At 42.1% G+C, this 21778-nt stretch overlaps 1 protein-coding gene across 2 annotated transcripts in view; it reads left to right on the top strand.

The window, feature by feature from the left end:
• Dnah9 (dynein axonemal heavy chain 9) overlaps positions 1 to 21778 on the top strand; it is a 356165-nt gene that overhangs the window by 248659 nt on the left and 85728 nt on the right. For both annotated transcript variants that reach the window (XM_006973518.4, XM_076542621.1), the window contains 2 exons: positions 2680 to 3105; positions 19377 to 19496. In XM_006973518.4, the coding sequence (XP_006973580.1) occupies positions 2680 to 3105; positions 19377 to 19496 (546 nt within the window). The remainder of the gene's footprint in view (positions 1 to 2679; positions 3106 to 19376; positions 19497 to 21778) is intronic.

Genomic DNA, 21778 nt, shown 5'->3' with positions numbered 1-21778 from the left:
CGGAAAGCTAGGATTAAAGGTGTGTGCTACCACTGCCTAAACCTATGTTTAATATAGTGGTTGTTCTATTCTCTGACCCCCAGATAAGTTTATTGGGGTGTACAGTGTACTGAGGAACACAATATCACCACAATACTGAGATAGGAAAAGATAAAGGAGAAGAGGCTGGTGGGTAGAGTCTCTCTGAGTCAAGAATGCTTAAATTAAGATCTTAAGGGATGGGGTGACATCAGCCATGCAAACATCTTGGGAACAAAGGTTCTTTTTTTAAATAATTTTATTTAACTTTATTTTGTGTGTATTGGTGTGAAGGTGTCAGATCTCCTAGAACTGAAGTCACAGACAGTTGTGAGCTGCCATGTGGGTGCTGGGAATTGAACCTGGGTCCTCTGGAAGAACAGCCAGTGCTCTTAACCGCTGAGCCATCTCTCCAGTTTACAAAGGTTCTTATAGAGCTCCTGAGATAGAAATGGCTTCATAAGCCAATCTCCCCCCCCCAAAAGAAGTGTACTAGTCAGTGTTGAGGTGCTATAAAAACACCTCACACTGGCTGCCTATAGTAAATACAGATTTGTTCAGGCTTATGGTTCTGGTGGCTCATGACCAAGACCAGGTCTCTGTCAAGGTTGGTGCATCATTGCAGGAACTAGTATGTACAGTCAAAGAAGAGAAGAGGCCTGAATCCTAAGAGCCTCCTCGAGAGGCCACTCCCCTCTTAAACCGGGTGCTTCCCATTATGCTTCTTAAAGAGCCAAAGCACTGGTAATAGACAGTGCCACCTTTGGAACCCAGCCGTATACTTTCAAGGACATTTCCAAGTCCCAGCAGGAAACATTTGTAATCTGAAGGAGAAAGGGAGACAGAGTCCCAGAGGCAGAGAGTTGGGCCAAGTGCCTTGCAACATGAGAAAATCAATATGCAGACGTGAACTCCACAGGGAGACTCAGAAGCAAGAACCAGAGTTCCCTGTGAACACTCAGCATGGGGATTGCTGTTCTCTGCCCCACTCCCCATAAGACAAAGGAAGCCATAAAAGAAAGCCCAGTTCAACTCCAGTGGGGTTTCGTCTCCTAGACCAACACAGTCGCCATTGACTGGTAGACATATATGGATAGGAAAAGGGTTGGAATGAATTCCATTGAAATCATAACAGTACAAGACTGGGTTATGCACCTCCTATATCTTTAGACATGTTTTCTGTTAATTTCATTCACTGACTATGTCTAATTCACTAGTTTAGATGGTGGAGATTCTTGCTCCAGTTTGTGATTCCTTCCTGTACCCTCCCTCATCTCCTCAAGACATGTCCCCACCCACCCTAGCACCCACTCACATTTGTGCTGTGCTTTACTCCTGCCACTGACAGAATGTCATGATCAAATAGGAAAAGAGTTCAAGAGTGAATGTAACCTATTGAGTCCATTTTGGGTGTTTGTGTGAATATGGTTTCAAGGCTGGCCACTCTGGACTGCACAACCAATAAAGGGGGGACCATCAGCAGGTTCTATTTATATATATTTGTGTTTACATGCTCACACACATACACAAATAATAAAAGAAAAAGAGGATATCAACTTGAGGGGGATTGTGGGAGGGGTCCGTGAGAAGATAACTGAGAGAGGCCAGAGGGAGGAAAGGAAAGGAGGAAGTGATGTAATTATCACATAATGAATAAATAAAATTTTAAAAAAATATATTTCAATTAAAAGCATTTTTTTAATCTGAAAAAAAAGTAAATGGAGCATCTACCCCACCCCACCTCCACCCTTTTAGATGCCAAACTGATCCCCTTCACTGGATTTCCAGCCTCAAGAGTAGTTCAAGTTAATTTGTAGATCTTCAACTTTGAAATAAGATCCTCCCCACCCACCTTAAAAGTCACCCTTGCAAAAACAAGTTCGTGGGTCTTTCTCAGTGGGTGTTACAGCTTCCCTTGAATCAACTCCACATGTTCATCCCTGGCAACCACAATTTCATGTCCAGATTATTGATGCCCTGATTCCAGGTTCTAGAGGAGGGCACCGAGAGCTGGGAAACCTAAGTGTCAGAGTCAACACTTCCGGGTTACAGATGAGGACACTGAGGCCTGAGATCAAGGTCAACTTCTTTCTGTAGCAAAGGACACACCTAAGACCAGTCAGAGGCAGCTGACTCTCAAGCCACTCCTGGCTTTCTGTCTGAATTATTTCTTGGCAAAAATACCACTGCGCATTCAGGACAGTCAAGTGTATTTAGAATGAGCTCAGGGAAAAAAGCAGTTTAATTAAAAGAAAAAAAAAAAACAGTTGAGTTTCAGTGCTATCCTCTTCAATTCAAGATGGAAATTAATTTATAATAACCTTATCTTTTATTCATGTCATGCTGCATGTTTCAGAGTGTATTGGCATCCTTTTATTTCTCAGCTAGATGTGAAATAATAGTGTGTTTCTAATGGGCTGTAAGTCACTTAGTGGTGGAAGAACATAGTGAGTCTCGGGTAACCATTCAGGGAAGTCTGCAGCCACTGGGGAGTCACTTTGCTTCCCCTTTGATGAGTCATGATATTTAAAATTCAGAGGGCTGCTGCAGGCTTCAAAGCAGCTCTTTCAGATTGATCACCCCACAGCCTAACTCCATTAGCGGCCCAGGACAAAGAGAACTCATCCATTTTCCTCTAACAACCTCCTCCTCTCTTCTCAGACCAACCTGACAGAGCTGAAGACATTTGGTTCCCCACCTCTGGCCGTCAGCAATGTCAGCGCTGCAGTGATGGTACTCATGGCCCCAGGGGGCAAGGTGCCCAAGGACCGCAGCTGGAAGGCTGCCAAGATCACCATGACCAAGGTGGACAGCTTCCTGGATTCCCTAATCCACTTTGACAAGGAAAACATTCATGAGAATTGCCTCAAAGCCATCAAGCCCTATCTGCAAGACCCGGCATTCAACCCAGAGTTGGTGGCCACCAAGTCCTATGCAGCTGCGGGCCTCTGCTCTTGGGTCATAAACATTGTGCGGTTCTACGAGGTCTTCTGTGATGTGGAACCAAAGCGCCAGGCTTTGAACAAAGCCACCTCCGACCTCACAGCTGCCCAGGAGAAACTGGCAGCCATCAAAGCCAAGATCACTGTAAGTGAACCTAGAACCATCCTGCCCAACACTGTCAACCTATAGAATACACAGCAACCCCTGGCCACCACCAGAGCCTGACATGATGCCTAATGAGAAACCAAATGCTCATGCAAAATTTCATCCCCTTTCAACTAGGACAGTTTTTCCATTTCTTTCTCCAACACACATAGACCAAACAAGAAAAACCCACTGGGCAGTTGGTACATTGCTCTGGGCAAAAAAAAAAAAGGGGGGGGGATGCATATTACTCTCCTATGAGGAAAGAAGAGTCCTAGAGACACATAGCAGACTAAGAACAGGATCAGTGGAGTCTCAGTGGCTCCCTCATCAGTCAAATAGGAATTAAATGCTATTGTACTTTTGATAGTAAAGAACAAAAGGTTACGGCTTTGAGATATTTTTCTCCCTTGAAATGTAGGTTAGAGCTGTCTCTAATGTTACCTTTTCTACCCATTATTTCCAATTCTGACAAGTTGTCAGTCTGTCTCACTTCCTGCAGTGTGAAGATGTGGGTGTGATGTGTGAGTGAGATCGTCATTTTTCCGTGGAAGTTTTAAAAACAAGTCATCATGATGGAGTACCAGCACTCAGGAGACTGAGGATTTGTATCCTGAGTCTGAGGCCAGCCTGGGCTACATAAAGAGATTAAGTAAATAAGTAGTATGTTGTGGGTTATAGTGGTCCTTGCTCCATCTGAGGCTTGTTGGCATTTACAAACACTATACATCATTAGTCTGTTTCACTCAGGTGTGAAGGGTTGTTGTGACCTTGGGATTACACCTACTAGAGCAAAGGTTCTCAACCTGGGGTTGAATGACCCTTTCACAGGGGTCACACACCAGACATCCTGCATATCAGCTGTTTACATTACGATTCATAACAGTAGCAAAACTACAGTTATGAAGTAACAATGGAAATAATTTTAAGGTTGGGGGGGTCACCACAACATGAGGAACTGTATTAAAGGGTCTCAGCATTAGGAAGGCTGAGAACCACTGTTCTAGAGAGAGGATTGCCTTTGAATTTCACTTTTACCATTGAAATGGATACTGACTTAGTAGCAAGCAGGCAGCTTGGCAGAGCTCTTACCTAGCACACATAATGCCCTAGGCTCAACTCTCAGCCAAAAAGAAGACTAAAAATTAGCAAAGTGAGGGGTAGTCATCCTTAAGATAGCATAGTTAAAAATCTGCCCACCCCAGCAGTGGTGGTGCACACCTTTAATCCCAGCACTTGGGAGGCAGAGCCAGGCGGATCTCTGTGAGTTCCAGGCCAGCGTGGGCTAGCAAGTGAGTTCCAGGAAAAGCGCAAAGCTACACAGGAAAAACCTGTCTTGAAAAACAAAACAAAACAAAACAAACAAACAAAAAATTTGCCCTTCTCCACAAAGTCCCACCCCTAACCAGGAAGCTATTCCCAATGGATACCTGCTGGGAAAGGAAAAACCAGTTTTCTCCAGTGGAGTGTCACAGGATATAACAGCCATAATCCAGGGCGGTACAAAAGCCCAGAAATAGTTGGCCAACAGAAAATGGACTCATGTTTTATTTTGGTTTTTTTGTCCACTTTTTTATTTGTTTTGCTATTTATTTATCCTACTGGTTTTTGTTATTATTGCTTTCCCTGGCTTGCTTTTTTCCAAGAGAGTGAGACGGAGAAAAAGAAGAGAAAGTTGCCTTGGGTGGAGAGGTAAGAAGAACCCGAGAGGAGTTAGGGGAGGGGGAAGAATATGATCAAAATATATTCCATGGAAAAAAGTGATTAAAATTTTAAAAATAAATAAGTGATGCGTCCATCTCAACAGACCTTGGCTTCACTCTCAGCTGGGATATTTATTTCTTGTGTCTTCAGCGGGCCCAAACTTCAGTTCCCTGAAGGGAAGGAGACAGGATAACAGTACCTGCCTCAGGGGATTGGCCTGGGCATGGAAGACAACCATGCGTGGAGCATGAGCCAGAGGCAGCCTATGACACAGAAAACAGCAAGAAGGGCCTTGGGGACCACGCTCCTCACTGTGGCTGCTCCCCGCTAACCCACCCCCATCTTGCTTTCAGCGCTGTCAGTCACACACACACACATCCAGCCACGGGCATGAGTTCAGTTATTGCCAGGATCCAGCGTAAGCCAAACAACGTTCTGGATATCTATTTCCTCCACATGCATCCCAGGCAAACAAGATTCTTGCTGCGAACGCCTGGCAATGATAAAGCAGGTTTCACAGACTGACAAGTAGGATTGTAGATGTGCTGCACATCTCGGGCAGCATGGGTTTATTGACGGTCAGGTGAAAATAGGCACATGAAGGCTCTCAGGGGAAAATCATTGCAGACAGTCTCTCTGTGTGATGCAAATCCTTGAGACTGGGGCTGGGGCTCAATGCTAACATCTTTAAGATGCTCAATCCATAGCATCTTAATAAATAACAATAATAACTTTGGTGAAGAAACTAATCTGTGGTGGTAATCTAATTGTATTGAAATATTATTTTGATTTGTACTGAAATATTAATTTGATTGTATGTTAATAAATAAAGTTGTCTGGGGGTCAGAGCTATTAGAGCCATAGCAAGAGTGTGGCGGTGGTGGCACACGCCTTTAATCCCATAGATATCTGTGTGTTCAGGGTCAGAGCTATTAGAGCCATAGCAAGAGTGTGGCGGTGGTGGCACACGCCTTTAATCCCATAAGATCTCTGTGTGTTCAGGGATACAGCCAGCATTGGAGACATATGCCTTTAAGACCTAGGGGGCTGTACATTCAGACAGTGACGAGGCAGTCATGTGTTTGGGTTTACAACCAATGAGAAGGCAGAACAACATACTTTAAAAATACGAACCGACAGGAAGTAGGTCTCTTTTCGCGAAGCTGGGACAGCAGGAGGAAGGGTGAGATTTTAGCTCTGAGCTCTGATTTCTCGGCTTTCTCTTTTACATTGTTTCTGTGTTTCTTATTTAATAAGACGGTTGGTTACATCTACATCTGGCGCCCAACGTGACAAGAATCCATTAAAAACTGCTTGGCTTGGCGGCAGGTCCGCTTTCCCGCAAGGGCCGCAGGCGGCCCGCGGCGGCGGCGGCGGCGGCGGCAGCGGCGGCAGCGGCAGCACACGGCGGCCGGCGGCGATCGGCTTCTTAGTCCGAGCTGCTGGCGTCCTAGTCCGGGTAGCAACTTCTAGCCCGGGCCTAGGTCTGTGAGCAGCTTGCCTAAAGCCGGTGCTACAAACAACTCAGACCTGCCCTGCCGAACAGGGCCCTGCCTGTAAAGCCAACGCACGTGGTCGGAGCTTAAGGAAGCCAGACCCAAGCCTTGACTCGGCACAAGAGGGAACACGTGGCTGCATTTAAGCTTTAGCCGGCTACGCATTCTTGTGCGTTCTCTCTTTCCTCTCTCTCTCTCTCTCTCTCTCTCTCTCTCTCTCTCTCTCTCTCTCCCTCTCTCTGGATTTACACCTGGGACACTAGGTGGCTGCTTTGAAAATCCCCTCGGATTTCTACTGTTCTACGCAGATTTGGTAAGTCATAATATATCAGATATTTTAAAGGAAACTATCTAAAAGAGAATTTTTTTCCACATTAAAAAACAAATGGGTTTTATGTGTACATTGGAAGAAAATTGGTTTTTGTTCGAAATTTTAGGCAGTCTGGCAATGGAACAACTATATAATATTAGTATTGGTGGAATTATGCACCTCATCACTATAATAATCCACATTTTAATATTTAAAAAGATAGTCAATTTAAGTGCCAGGATAACAGCGTTAGAAGAACTTGTTAAACCTGTAAAAATTCAGACAGAAGAAATTAACAGTGAAGTTGTTTCAAGTCGGGATCATAAGGTTGCAGAAAGAAAGCCTGTTTTCACACAGTCACCCTTAATTTATCCTGTAACAGTACAGCAGATGCCTGATCAAATGGCTACACAAAATACTTGGGCTCCAATTGAAATGTTGGATTTAAAAAGGTTTAAGGAGGCAATAGTATCTTATGGCATGCATTCCCCATATGTAAAGCAAATGTTAAACACTTGGTCAACATATAATAGGATAGTACCACAGGACTGGCGGGACCTCGCACAAGGTGTTCTGGAACCCAGCCAGAGACTTCAATTTCTGACTTGGTTTAAGGAGGAGGCTAAAAACATAGAAAAACAATGGAGGGATAAAGGAGTACAAGTTTGCCAGGATCAGCTTATGGGCGAAGGCCAATATGCTTCAGCACAAGCACAATGTTTATATGATGTCCAAACCCTAATTTTATGTCGAACGGCAGCCTTGAATGCATGGGACAAAGTTGAGGAACCAGGAAAAAAAATCTGAGTCATTTACAAAGGTGAAGCAAGGCCCAAAAGAGTCTTTTACAGATTTTTTACAAAGACTGGCTTCAGCAGTAAAGAGAACGGTCTCGGATTCAGAAGCTGGTAAGGCAATAATTGAATCTTTGGCCTTTGAGAATGCGAATGCAGCATGCAAAAGAATAATCAGGCCATTAAGGGCAAGATCTGCACCTATGGAAGATTGGATTAGAGAAACAATGTTGAAGCTGATGAGCATGATGATACATGGGTAGGAGAAGTAATTTCAAAAGGTTTGAGGAGTGTTAGATGTTTTGGATGTGGAAAGCAAGGACATTTGAAAAGGGACTGTAGACAGGTCATTTCTAGAAACAATGTTTCTTCAAGGAACAATGGCAACAGAATGCCCCTTCCTTCTGGAGTATGCAGAAGGTGTGGTAAGGGAAAACACTGGACCAACGAATGTAGATCAACAAAGGACAGACAGGGTAATCCTTTGCCTCAGTCTTCGGGAAACTCCCAGAGGGGCCTCAGGCAGGCCCCCAGTGCAAATCCAGTTCAAACCTTTCCGGCAGCCATAGAGGAAATGCCTGCTCTGGAGAGCGATTAAATAACCAAATGCCTATTGGAATAAATCATGCTGGTCAGAATGATGAAACAGAGAGAATAGAAAATTCAGGAGAAAACATAAAGAAAATTTTTTGGCAAACTTCTATTAATGAACAAAGACCAAAATTAACGATAAAAATAAATGGTGTTTTGTTGTCTGGTCTGGTAGACACAGGTGCGGACGTTACCATAATTGCACCAGAATTTTGGCATCCAACTTGGCCTCTTCAGGAGGTAAACGTTCAACTGTTAGGAATTGGGACATTATCTCAGGTGAAACAGAGTGCAAGATGGCTCGAATGTATAGGTCCAGAAGGACAGAGAGGAAAATTAAAACCATATGTGGCTAACATAACTATGAACCTGTGGGGTCGAGACTTGTTGCAACAATGGAATACTCAGATTAACATCCCTCCAATCTCAGAAACAAATCATAAACTAGCACATGTTACTGAGAGAAATATTAGAAGATATTGTTCTAATGAGTGGTCACCAGCCATCCATATTATACAAGAACAGGGCACAATAACTGATGATCTTCCAAAGACACCAACAGCTCTACCTTTAAAATGGTTAACAGACAAGCCTGTATGGGTCCAGCAATGGCCTTTAACAACAGAGAAACTCCAGGCTTTAGAAGAGCTGGTAGAAGAACAGTTAAATGCTCAGCATATTGAAGAATCAACCAGCCCTTGGAATTCTCCTGTATTTGTTATTAAAAAGAAATCTGGTAAATGGAGAATGGTAACAGACCTTAGGGCAATTAACAAAGTAATTCAGCCAATGGGTTCTCTACAATCTGGGATGCCTTTGCCTACTCTGTTACCAAAAGGATGGCCTCTCATAGTTATTGATTTAAAAGACTGTTTCTTTTCAATACCCTTACAAGAAAAAGACAGAGAAAGATTTGCTTTCACAGTGCCTACTTATAATAATTCTCAACCGGTTAAAAGATTTCAATGGAGGGTCCTCCCACAGGGAATGTTGAATAGCCCAACTCTGTGCCAATATTTTGTACAACAGCCATTGGAAGTGATACGTAAAAAATTTCCTAAATCTATAATTTATCATTATATGGACGATATTTTACTAGCTGACTCAAATGCAGATACTTTAGAAATAATGTTTGAAGAAGTAAAGAAAATTTTGCCTCGCTGGGGATTAAAAATTGCTCCTGAAAAGATACAAAGAGGAGATTCTATTAATTATTTAGGATATAAAATAGAGCTACAAAAAATTAGACCCCAAAAGGTGCAAATTCGGAGAGATAGACTACAGACTCTTAATGACTTTCAAAGATTATTTGGAGATATTTCTCATCTACGAACTATTGTTGGGGTAAAAAATGATGAACTGACTAATTTGTTCAAAACCTTAGAAGGTGACAAGGACTTAAATAGTCCAAGAGAATTATCACCTGAAGCTGAGAAAGAATTAGCCTTGGTAGAAAAGAAAGTGCATGAAGGACACGTGAATCGTATTGATCCAAAGCTGGATTGCATTTTGGTTATCTTACCTTCTAGGCGTTCTCCTACTGGAATATTAATGCAGAGGGAAGATATTATATTGGAATGGATATTTTTACCAAATAAACCAAATAAAAAATTAAAAACTTATGTGGAAAAAATCTCTGACTTGATTTACAAAGGAAAAATGAGACTTCGTCAATTAGCAGGCATAGACCCAGCAGAAATTGTCGTACCATTAACTAAGGAGGACATTGAAAAATTATGGACAGAAAGTGAACCTTGGCAAAGAGCTTGCAGTAATTTTTTGGGAGAAATTAACAGCAAATATCCCAAAAGCAATAGAATTGATCTTATAAAGAGAGCTGATTGGATCTTGCCTCGAATTGTACGGCAAAAACCCATATCTGGAGTTCGTACATTTTATACAGACGCCAACAAAGAAGGAAAGGCAGGTTACAAATCAGAAAATTTAAGTAAAGTGGTTCAAAGTCCGTATAATTCAGTTCAAAAATCAGAATTGTATGCTATTCTGTTGGTATTAATGGATTTTTCAGAACCTCTCAACATAGTAACTGACTCTCAGTATGCTGAAAGAGTGGTGTTACATATTGAGACTGCAGAATTTATCCCTGATGCTTCAGAATTAACTTCACTATTTATTCAATTACAAGATACAATCAGGAAAAGGAATCATCCTTTATATATAACTCACATTCGATCCCATACTGGTCTGCCAGGCCCTCTAGCACAAGGCAATGAAGAAATTGATAAATTATTGATAGGAAATGTGCTGGAGGCCTCAGAATTTCATAAAAAACATCACGTTAATAGTAAAGGTTTAAAAAGGATTTTTCCATAACCTGGCAACAAGCCAAAGAAATAATAAAGAAATGTCCTACTTGTTCCTTCTACAATCAGACGCCATTACCAGCAGGATGTAACCCAAAGGGTACTCAGAGAAATGAAATCTGGCAGATGGACGTGTTTCACTTTGCAGAATTTGGAAAATTGAAATATGTACACCACACTATCGATACTTATTCAGGATTTCAATGGGCAACTGCTTTGAGTTCTGAAAAAGCTGATTCTGTAATCACTCATTTGCTAGAAGTTATGGCCATCATGGGTATACCTGCACAAATCAAAACTGACAATGCTCCATCATATGTCTCTGTTAAAATGAAACAGTTTTTTGCTTATTACAATATAAAGCATATTACAGGCATACCACATAATCCTACAGGTCAAGCAGTTATAGAAAGATCAAACAGAACTCTAAAGGATATGCTAAATAAACAGAAATGGGTAACAAAAACCCCCAGAAATAGACTGCATAATGCTCTTCTAACTTTGAATTTTCTGAATGCCAATGAGAAAGGAACAACAGCTGCAGAGAGACATTGGATAATAGAAAAAACTACAGAATTAAATCAGCCTATATACTTTAAGGATGTGCTGACCTCAGAATGGAAACCAGGGTATGTATTACATTGGGGACGTGGTTTTGCTTTTGTTTCTACAGGAGAAGATAAGCTGTGGGTACCATCAAAATTGATAAAGGTTCGATTTGAACAAGAGAGACCTCTTAATTAGAGGAGGTGATAGTTCATCAACCAGCATGAACATCCAATTTAAACTAACTTGTATCAATAAAACATGCCTTTTCATTTCATCAGATAATAACTTGCCAAAAAGGAACATCCCCAAAATTAGTCTTGGGGAAAGGTTTTTGTTTTTGTCTTTTAGGAGAATGAAGGTTAAGGAATCTGAAGAACACTGGACAAATGAGACAACTGAAGAAAAGGGACAAATCATCTATCCCAAGAAACAGAGTGAAACGGTGTATGGGTATATATTATCTAAAAAAAATTTTATGTCTTCCTAAATGTTTGTTTCTGCTTTTCTCTAAAGATTTAACACTATTGGTCTTCTAACAGTCCCAGTTCAATTAAAATTTAAAGCTGACTTTGGAGTTGGAGAATGGCTCTCTCCTTCTTTAAAATCAAGCATGTTGTTAAAAGGAAAATGCAAACTCCCTGTATCATGCCAGAATAAGAGCCATCTTCTGCTATGGTACAGGACAAAAGCAAAATTAATTAAGGGACTATTCTATTACTAATCTCAACTCTTTGATTCTATTCTGATTCTTTAAACTTTTCTCAAAGTATAAATTTTATATCAAAATTTACAAGATTAATATATATATATACATTTTAAACTTTGTTAAGATATGAATGGTCACATAGAGTACTAACTAATTCTAGAAAAAAGGCTAGCTGCATATATATGTTTTTGTGTTCGAGTCTCTTATCAGTTTTCTGCAGGAAATCATGGCCAGGCCTAATATCAACTGAAGTCTCCAGAAAGAAGATGGGGCCCCACAACAACAACAATTCCACGTGGACAATAATAATATCATTAAGCTGACAAACATCATCCACAGATCAGCTTTGAACTACAAGGTGCTCAGAGCAATTTTGAGATGACTAGCTGAGATGATCCAGTCTCAAAGACTACTTGAATAAGGACTTGAGATAAACCCTCAACTTTGGCATTATACACAGACTGGATAATGAAGGATATAGTTACCTCTCCTAGAATTTGACAATTAACCTAAAATTTTTCTTTCAGGATAAAGAAAACTTCGCCCATACCCAGCAGGAAGCAATTTTAAGAATACGACGCCCACATTCCCAAAGAGGTGGTGTGGGGCGGGTGGTTTTTTGGTCTTTTTAATGGGTTTTGGGTCTGGGATAATTTTCAGTATTTAGGGGGGTTGGTTACAAGTTATTGTCAAGGGTTAGGAAAAAGGCTAAGCAAAGGAGATTAGATTTAAAGTTCTTGTTTAAAAAAAAAAAGAGAAAGAAAGAAAAGAAAAAGACAATTACTAGTTTTAAATACTTTACATTGGATTGAATTGTTTTATATTGTACACAAATTTGAAACTGATATTGTTAGAAAATGCTATATGTATATTTCTAATTGTATTTATTCCATCCATTTAACAATGTAATGCAAATTTCTGATCCTTGAATGTTATTATTATCAACTATTAGGATATAAAGAAATGAAAGCTAGTAGTTAGACATTATCATAGAACTTGTAGTCATATTAGATATGTTTTAAAAATTGAGCAGAGATGTTTTAGACAGGTCATCTTCAAACCCTTCAGAGATCTACAGAATATGGCATTTAAAATGTTTTAATAACTTAGAAAATTTTTCTTTTTTGAGACATGTCGGCTCCTGGCAGTACCAATCTACTTTAGAGAAAATATGGGCATTGAAGAAACTGCATATGGAGTCAACTTTCATTCTGGCAAAAGTTAGCCACTGGACAACAAAGTATCCTCGAATCAACAGGACAAAATGGACAGACAGATCACGAAACAAGGGACTACTGATTCTTGCCAAAACAAGTGTGGTTATGGCTTTATCAAAAGGCATCTTCTGAGGCCAGGACAATATGGCCCCATCCCTGAAGTGGCCTTCGCATCCGGAAAAGGTACGGTGCCCTTTTCTTCGAAGGCAGCTTAACAGGCAGAGGGCCGATGGATTCTGTTGTACAATGGAACAGCAGCTGAAAGCTCATGCCTCTCAAAAGTAGACTGGCATTTAATAGAGGGATGTGGAGAAGAAGGGGATGCTGAGATGAAGCCATATATACACAGCCAAGAAGAATGGACAGCTGAATTAAAAAACTGTCAACAATTTCCAGAATTTAAAATCCTGAATCATGACAGGACACTAGTGGAATTCAGGTGTTTCTGGTACGTGGACTGCTCTCACCCAATGTGAGGTTGAACTGTTGACCTTGTGTACATCCTACTTCACAAATGAGTCTGTCAGATACACTAAGCCTATAGGCTGAAGATGATGCCCCAACACTGCGGAGAAACCTCAGGTGACTGCCCAGGCAGCTGGCTGTTTCTGTCAACTCACAAAATTTTTTGGAAGTTGCTTGCATGCACTTCCTGTTTTTATTTTTGTTAGCTAATATTATTCCCTTCTTGGGTCTCTGAGGGAGTTGAAGATTAGTTAGTTATGGTTGAAGGTTAGTTAGTTATAGTTGAAAATTAATTAGGATAGAAAGTACATTAGATACATCTTGGGATTACCAAAATAGGATAGATAATGGAATTATTTTCTCTGATTCGTCAAATACCTGTTTAGCTATTTATTACTTGTATATATTGTATATAGTTATTGTACTTTTGTATATAGTTTTTCTTTTGTTAGTCATAACCTTTTGCTTTTTTTCTTTTTATTAAAATAGAAAAGGGGAAATGTGGTGGTAATCTAATTGTATTGAAATATTATTTTGATTTGTACTGAAATATTAATTTGATTGTATGTTAATAAATAAAGTTGTCTGGGGGTCAGAGCTATTAGAGCCATAGCAAGAGTGTGGCGGTGGTGGTACACGCCTTTAATCCCATAGATATCTGTGTGTTCAGGGTCAGAGCTATTAGAGCCATAGCAAGAGTGTGGCGGTGGTGGCACACGCCTTTAATCCCATAAGATCTCTGTGTGTTCAGGGATACAGCCAGCATTGGAGACATATGCCTTTAAGACCTAGGGGGCTGTACATTCAGACAGTGACGAGGCAGTCATGTGTTTGGGTTTACAACCAATGAGAAGGCAGAACAACATACTTTAAAAATACGAACCGACAGGAAGTAGGTCTCTTTTCGCGAAGCTGGGACAGCAGGAGGAAGGGTGAGATTTTAGCTCTGAGCTCTGATTTCTCGGCTTTCTCTTTTACATTGTTTCTGTGTTTCTTATTTAATAAGACGGTTGGTTACATCTACACTAATCTCCTCTAAATACCTGCTTTTTAAACCCGGGTGTTCTTGGACCATGTCCTTAGAACAGGGGGTAACGTCCATAACCAGCCTTCCATTAGTACAACACACCTTAAACACCCCCTCTGCTGCTTTTTTTTGGGGGGGGGGAGGACTTCCTAATAATTTTCATATTGTTCAGTCTCTCCCAGAAGAGTGTAAAGAACTGAATTTTAAAAGACTTTTTTACTCAAGTTATTTTAACTAAAGGAACATTTGGTTCAGAGGGGATGTTTTTTAAATGTTTATACCTTTCCAGGAGCCAAATTCGTATGATGGGCCCACTCAACCTGGGAATGCAAGAAGAATTTTTAAGAACACTTGGCTACCATAGGAAATGTTTCTTTTCTGCCAAAATATTTTCTGCTTTTAACAACCCCCTCTCCTTCCTGTGCTTATACATTCGCCTATTAACATCCCAAGAACATGACCGCATACTTAACTACTACATCAGAGAGAAAGAGAACCCACCCTTTCCATGGAGGCTCGCCTGGACCAAGGAGATGCCTCTCCAGGTGCTACTGAGGTCATTGTAGCCTTCTCCTTTCACACATGTGTATACACACTTTAAAACACAGTTGCTTTGTTGACTGTGTTTGGTCTCTAAGTGGTAGATTTTACATGGCCTTTGTTTGGTCATCTAGTTTTCACTTTCTACAATAAGCATCTATTAACATTACAATTTATAAAGCAAAATATCAATAAGAACAAGTTGGAAATTTTCGTAGAGCAGGGAAAATATCAAATGGTAGAGAAAGGTCTTCACAGGAAACAACATCCTCTTTTAATTCTTTGATCTGCTTTGAAGGCCATCTCAGAGCTGACCTGTCTCCTTGGGCCTGGATCTTATATTTGCAGATGGCTTAAGAAGTTGCTGTCCTGGTTAATATTCTATTACTGTGAAGAGACACCATGACCAAGGCAACTCTTATTAAAGAAAATATTTAATACAGGGCTTGCTTACAGTTTCAGAGGATTAGTACATGCTCGCCATGACAGAGAGCAGATAGGCATGGTGCTGGAGCAGCAGCTGAGAACTTTATCCTGTATCCTGATCTGCAGGTACAAGGGAGAGGGAAAGGGAGAGAGAGACTGGGACTGGCATGGGCTTTTGAAACCTCAAAGACTTCCAAATAGTTCATCAACTGGGAACCAAGCATTCAAATATATGAGCGAGTAGTTGTTGTGGTGGTTTGAATAAGAATGGTCCCCATAGGCTCATATATTTGAATGGTTAGTCATCAGGGAGTGGCATGATTTGAGAAGGTTTGGAAGGTGTGGTCTTGGTGGAGGAAGCGTGTCACTGGATGTGGACTTTGAGGTTTCAAAAGCCCATGCCAGGCATCCAGTGTCTCCCCCCACCCCCCTCTCCCTCTCTGTCTCTCTCTGTCTTTCTCTGTCTCTCTGTCTCTCTGTCTCTCTCTGTCTCTGTCTCTCTCTCTGTCTCTGTCTCTCTGTCTCTGTCTCTGTCTCTGTCTCTGTCTCTCTCTCTCTCTCTCTCTCTCTCTCTCTCTCTCTCTCACACACACACACACACACACACACACACACACACACACACCCTGCTGCCTGCAGGTCAAGATGTAGAGCTTTCAGTTACTTCTCCAGCACCACACCTGCTTGCCCCCATGCTCCATGTTCCCTGCCATGATGATAATGAAGCCTCTGACACTCTAAGCAAGCCCACAATGAAATGCTTCCTTTTATAAGAGTTGTCGTGGTTAAAGTATCTCTTCATACCAGTAGAACAGTAACTCAGACAGTTGCTAATATTGAACATATCAGAAATTTTACATAGAAATAGGATTTCTGGCCATTATACACATAACCAGAAGATTCCCCTATATTCTTCCCTGCCCTGCAATTAACTAGTGTCTTCCTATTGGAGTGAATGGCCATGTCGCCCCTGCCATCCATCCCATCAGTGCCTGTTGCCTGATACTGGACTCCTATCTGGCCGGTTCTCAATATCTCCTTGCTCTGTTCTTCATGCTAGGCTGATATCTCTACTCCCTGTGTCTTATTCAGGCATCTGACTGGTCTAAGTTGTTGATTTCGGCATCTTCCTAGAAAATATATGACAACTAGTTTTAGATGACAGTGGTTTTTTATTTCTTGCTCCATTGCATAGAGGTGGCTTCCTGGGAGCTTCATCTTTCAGGATGAAGCTGTCTATTATCCCAAACTTTTCCTCTTCTTTCATCCTCTCCCTCCCAATATCTGTCGTCATGACCTTATTTCTGTTTTGTGATTGCCATGGCCAAAACTATCTACATTGGCTTCTGTAACCAAAACTAAGTGTCTCTGTCTATAGACTGATTCATGAAAGTTTAAAAGGTCAGTAACTTCCATTGATATTACGTGAACATCTCTATTGTTCACAATAGATCTAAGTGATACACAATAATTTTATTTTCTTTTTAAAAAGTATTTTTTATGTGTTATGCATGCTTGCCTACATGTATATATGTGCACTGCACATGTACCCAGTTGTCCTCAGGGGCCAAACAAGGGTGTCAAATCCCCTGTAACTGGAGTTGCAGCTGGTTGTGACCCACAATGTAGGTCCTGGAAATGAAACCTGGGTCCTTTTTTAATTTTTTTACAGCCTCTTTTCCCCCATGGAGTTTCTATCTTCCGTTACTGGATTACATCCGTGATTTCCTTTTGTGTAGCTGCCGTTATTTATCCATTCTGCCCCCCTTCTTAGTTTGAGATAAAGCCCACCCTCTTGCCTTCCCTATCCCCTCCCGACTTTCATCTTCACTTAAACCCCTCCACCTCCATACAGCTCCCTCTTTTTCCCATCATGTGTTTCTAATATCCCATTCTTTTATATTATTCATGCTGACATGGGGAGACCTACTGTCTTCAGCCCTCCTGACATATTATTGTTTTCTTCTCCGGCAATCTCTCTTCCATTTCCTTTGTAATCTTCTGCAATCCAAGCAGATCATCAGATGTTGAACCTCCTAACTTTGTCCTCTGCTTTTCCCTCACCCCACTGGCACTGTTCATTTTCACAGGCTTACTGGGAGAAGTCTGAAGCCGTGCATGTTTTCTAAGTTCCTCTTTCTTACCCACACCGCAATCGCTATTGTTTGTTTACATTAACAATAAAACGGCCATCCCCAACAGTGGTTCTATTCTCACCTCCATTTAATAAACTCCCATTCTCGTGTTGTAGCCGAGCCATCTTGGACCTGTCTGAGACCTGGTCCCAAGGCCCTGCGTGCTGTTCTTGTTGCTATCGGGAGCCCTGTCTTGCCCTCCGGTCATCGCTTCCCTCTTGTTGCTTACGTTCATCTAGGCAGTTGCTGACATCTTCTGTCTGTGGTGTCTCAGAGGAAGTTAAAATGGCATGGCCACTGCGTTAATGAACACACAGCAGCTGTGATCGCCCATGGAAAACCTGCAAAGACAGGAAAGCTGGAGGGCGGTTAGCAGGGAGAAGGAGGGCTTAGCAGGGATGGCGGGGATAGGAGAGGATAATGGGGTAGAATGATATGGTCACTGTGCACTGTGTATAAGTATGAAAATGTCAGCAATTTAAAGATACATTTTTTATTTTTTTTATTTTTTTTGGTTTTTCGAGACAGGGTTTCTCTGTGTAGCTTTGCGCCTTTCCTGGAACTCACTTGGTAGCCCAGGCTGGCCTCGAACTCACAGAGATCCGCCTGCCTCTGCCTCCCAAGTGCTGGGATTAAAGGCGTGCGCCACCACCGCCCGGCTAAAGATACATTTTTTAAAAAGCTGGCATTATCTCTGCAGACAAAGAGGCAGGTCTGACTGATAAGATTTATTTCTAAGATCAGATTGAGCTATGCTGGATGCATCTGAAGTGACAGAGTTTCTCCTTCATGGTGATGCTGCATTGGACATTTGGATAGAGATGCTTGTTGGGGTGCCAATAGGCCTCCAGTTAGCTCTCCTTCTGACCACCCACTCAGTCACACTTCCAGAATCTCCAGTTGATGGAGGTTCTGCAGATAAATAGCTTTTGTGGTGACCATGGAAGCCACAGTCTCCTCTGCCCTTCTCCAGCCATCCAACACTTCCATTGGTGTGGACTTCCACCATCCTGCTAGATAGACTGACTCTCCCACCCCTGAGTAATGCCCATTGATTCACATGGTGCAGGGAGCTGATGACCGTTGAAATTGCTTCCTAATCACTTTAGTGATTGCTTAGGAAGAAGACAAGGTGATGGGTGTGTTCAGTCTGCTATCATTAATCCGATGCCCACTGCTTTTTAAAGTGCTGGTAGTGTGAACTCGGACACTATCTGTCTATCTTACACCTTGGCAAGGGCCAGCAAAGCAGCCTGGACTTTAGTTACTGCATAGGCACAGACATTTGCAGAAGTATCTGCTGTGTGTCCCTGTGTCTTCACCTATGTGAATATCACTCTGAAAGTGACAAGTGTCATGTTTCCCTTCTTAATGCCTGATAAATTCAGAGGAAAATTGAAGCTATGCCTTTTCTGAAAAACATCCAGCCCTTTTGATGATGGCGGAAAATGGATGAGGGCTAAGTAAAAGTTCCAGTAAAGGAAGGCCAGCCCAGCCTCAGCCCAGTGCGGCACATCTGGTCGGTGGCACTCCCAGGTCCCCCTGGGGCCTGCAGCCATAGTCTTGCTTCTCCAGCTGTGATGTGCTTTTGCCTCCAACAGCAACACCTGTGCTCTGTAAACTCACCGAACCCCTTCCCCCGCCCAAGGAGAGGTGGGACTTTTTCTGTCCCTTTGCTCTGCTCCATGTCCATCTCACCTCATTGTCTCTACACAAGCCAGGAGTGCTCAGCTTTGATCAGACATCTCTGGGCTTTCATCCCAGGCGCCCCCTGCAGGAAGAAGCTGAGGTTGTCTCTGGGGTGCTACCTGAGATCACCCCTCATTTGGCTTCTTTTCCTCCCCACTTCCTTGTTGGTCTTAGTCTCTTGGCCTCCTTCCCCCTACCCAGCATTTCCTTCAGAATCCTCTTCTCGTGAAGCCTTATCTCGGAAGCACTAGGAGGTGGCTTGTAGTTGCTAACCAACTTTGCCTTCCTTCCTCCACAGCACCTTAATGAAAACCTGGCCAAGCTCACGGCCAAGTTTGAGAAAGCAACGGCAGAGAAACTCAAGTGTCAGCAAGAAGCAGAAGTGACTGCAGACACCATCTCCCTTGCAAACCGCCTGGTGAGTCTGAGCTCTAATTACATTAGCAGAGTTTGTCAAGTGCCCCAGAAGTGTGACTGGATGAGCTCAGCTCAGTGCAGCTTTGACTGGCCCTGAGAATGGGGGGAGGGGGGGAGGGGGTATTAAAATGTGCAGAGATGCAGGGACTATGTGACCTGAGAAGTGTGGCTTCTCGGTCATCTCTGGTCAAAAAGCTGATGTCGTAAAGAGGTAGTTAGACAGACAGGTACGCTGGACCTACTAGACAGCTGCTACAAGTGTGGCCATGCTTCCTGGATATTCCTGGGCCAAAGAAGCTGGCATTCTGTGGGTCAGTTCCAGAGTTCTTATCCATGTAATATTTAATTATAAAGTGTAAGATTAGGAACTGAGAAGCAGAAAGGAAGGAAACTGACTGACCCTGAACATTTCTGGATGTGACCTTATTTGTGCACACCTGTGTGTTCACATAGGAAAATAGGGGAGAGATGGGCAGGCTTTGGCCTTCCTGAGAAAACAAGTCCAAATGTCAGGACAAAGGTGTTTATTTTAGCATGTCTGTTGCTATATAACAAATCACACACACACCCCAAAAAAATTAACTTGGGAGCAAGTGTAGATATGCCATCCTTGGTTGGGGTAGGAGAGAGCTGGTATTGGCGGGTGTGGGGGCAGAAGAATGTACTGAAGGGGTTGAAGCGACATTTTGTGCCTCCTGAATTGGTTTGCTGGGACCCAGTGTTGGAGGGCTTCACAGTCCAGGCTGTGTTTATGAGATTCAGACTAATGATACTTTCCTTCTTCATTCAGAGGAATGAAATAAACCAACCTGTTTTAGAAGAGAAAAATACCACAGTAACCATTCTATAATATTTCACAGTCTTGTGGGGGCAGAGCTTCAGGTAGAGTTTATCTCGCTGTGTTATCTCCATGCCAGAAGAATTCAGGTTATTCAGTTCTGGGCCTGGGTTGGGTTGGAGAGTCCAGAATAACTTCCTTCACCTGATAGATACCTTGGCAGGTAAGGCTTGTAGGGTGAACTCAGAAGGGCCTCTCTCTGTCTCCATGAAATCTCTCTAGTAGCATCATCAGCTATGTTCTATCCTCCTCCAGGACTCTACAAGTGAATGTGCCAAGAGACAGGAGGTAGAATGTGTCACTCTCATAAAACCTGGGGCCAAAATCTAGCACAGTGTCAGTCACTTCTGCCTTTGTCCATCTAAATGGTTACAAAGTCAAGGGGACGGAGATGGAGAACTCTTATTTTTGCCTTGTGTCTTGGCTTTGTTTTGTTGTTGTTGTCATTGTTGAGATAGGCTCTCACTCTGTAGTCTAGGCTGGTTGCAAACTCAGTCTTTCTGCTTCAGCTTCTGGAGTCTTGGGACTATGGATGTGAGCCACCATGCCTGACTTTGGCATCCGTTTTTGATGAGAGGTCAAAGAATTTGTGGCCTTTTGAAATTCCTCCTGGCTCGTATTTCTCTCACATTCAGCTGCAGAGACTAGAGAGCAGCTTCTACTGAGGGTGATTTCTCTTTACTCTGTGGTCTTCACAGCACCACCCTCACCACAGAGAAGAGAATTATAATAAATTCCTTTCCTCACTTATTCCAGCTACAGCCATATTTCCTTAAGCCATGTTTTGTAGCCACCACTGGACTGAGCTATGGCTTAGTGAAGACACCAGTCCACATGTGTGTCTGTCGCTATATACTCTGATGTTGCATTAAAACAGAAAATAGATTTCCCCTTGGAGTAGTTTAGACCAAGAATGAGCATAAGTATGAATTTTCCACTTCTCTCCCCACGTCTTCACTGCCTCGTGTTCGTGGTCTGTGGCCTGTCTGCTGTATTTATCTAACCTGTACCTGCTGCCTGTCTGTCCCTAACAAAGGACTTGGCTCTGTGTTTACTGAACAGAAATTAATGATACGGGAATTAAATGGGGAATATTTTTTAACAGGAATCTTTAACAGAGTTTTACAGGGAAGAAGTTAGTTTACTGACCATGACTGACCCAGGATAGCACTCAAAAACCACACAGATCTTAGCAACCAATAACATGTTGCTTCCAGGACTTACAGGATATTTGTTTTAAGGTTGTTTTGCTTTCAGTAAATAATTACCACATTATATACATATGCATACTACTACATTATGGGTCAGGAGCATGGAAGTACATAATTTAAGATAAAAGCTATGCACTAGCTTAGGTTATTACTATTGGGCTATTAGGTTATTACTAGCTTAGCTGATTACATGGAAAGGGCAAAACATGGTGAGGTTGGTTACATTGTTCTCAT

Source organism: Peromyscus maniculatus, chromosome 8 (genome assembly GCF_049852395.1).
Source record: "Peromyscus maniculatus bairdii isolate BWxNUB_F1_BW_parent chromosome 8, HU_Pman_BW_mat_3.1, whole genome shotgun sequence".
Lineage (NCBI taxonomy): Eukaryota > Metazoa > Chordata > Mammalia > Rodentia > Cricetidae > Peromyscus > Peromyscus maniculatus.
This window is presented reverse-complemented; position numbering and strand designations above follow the sequence as displayed.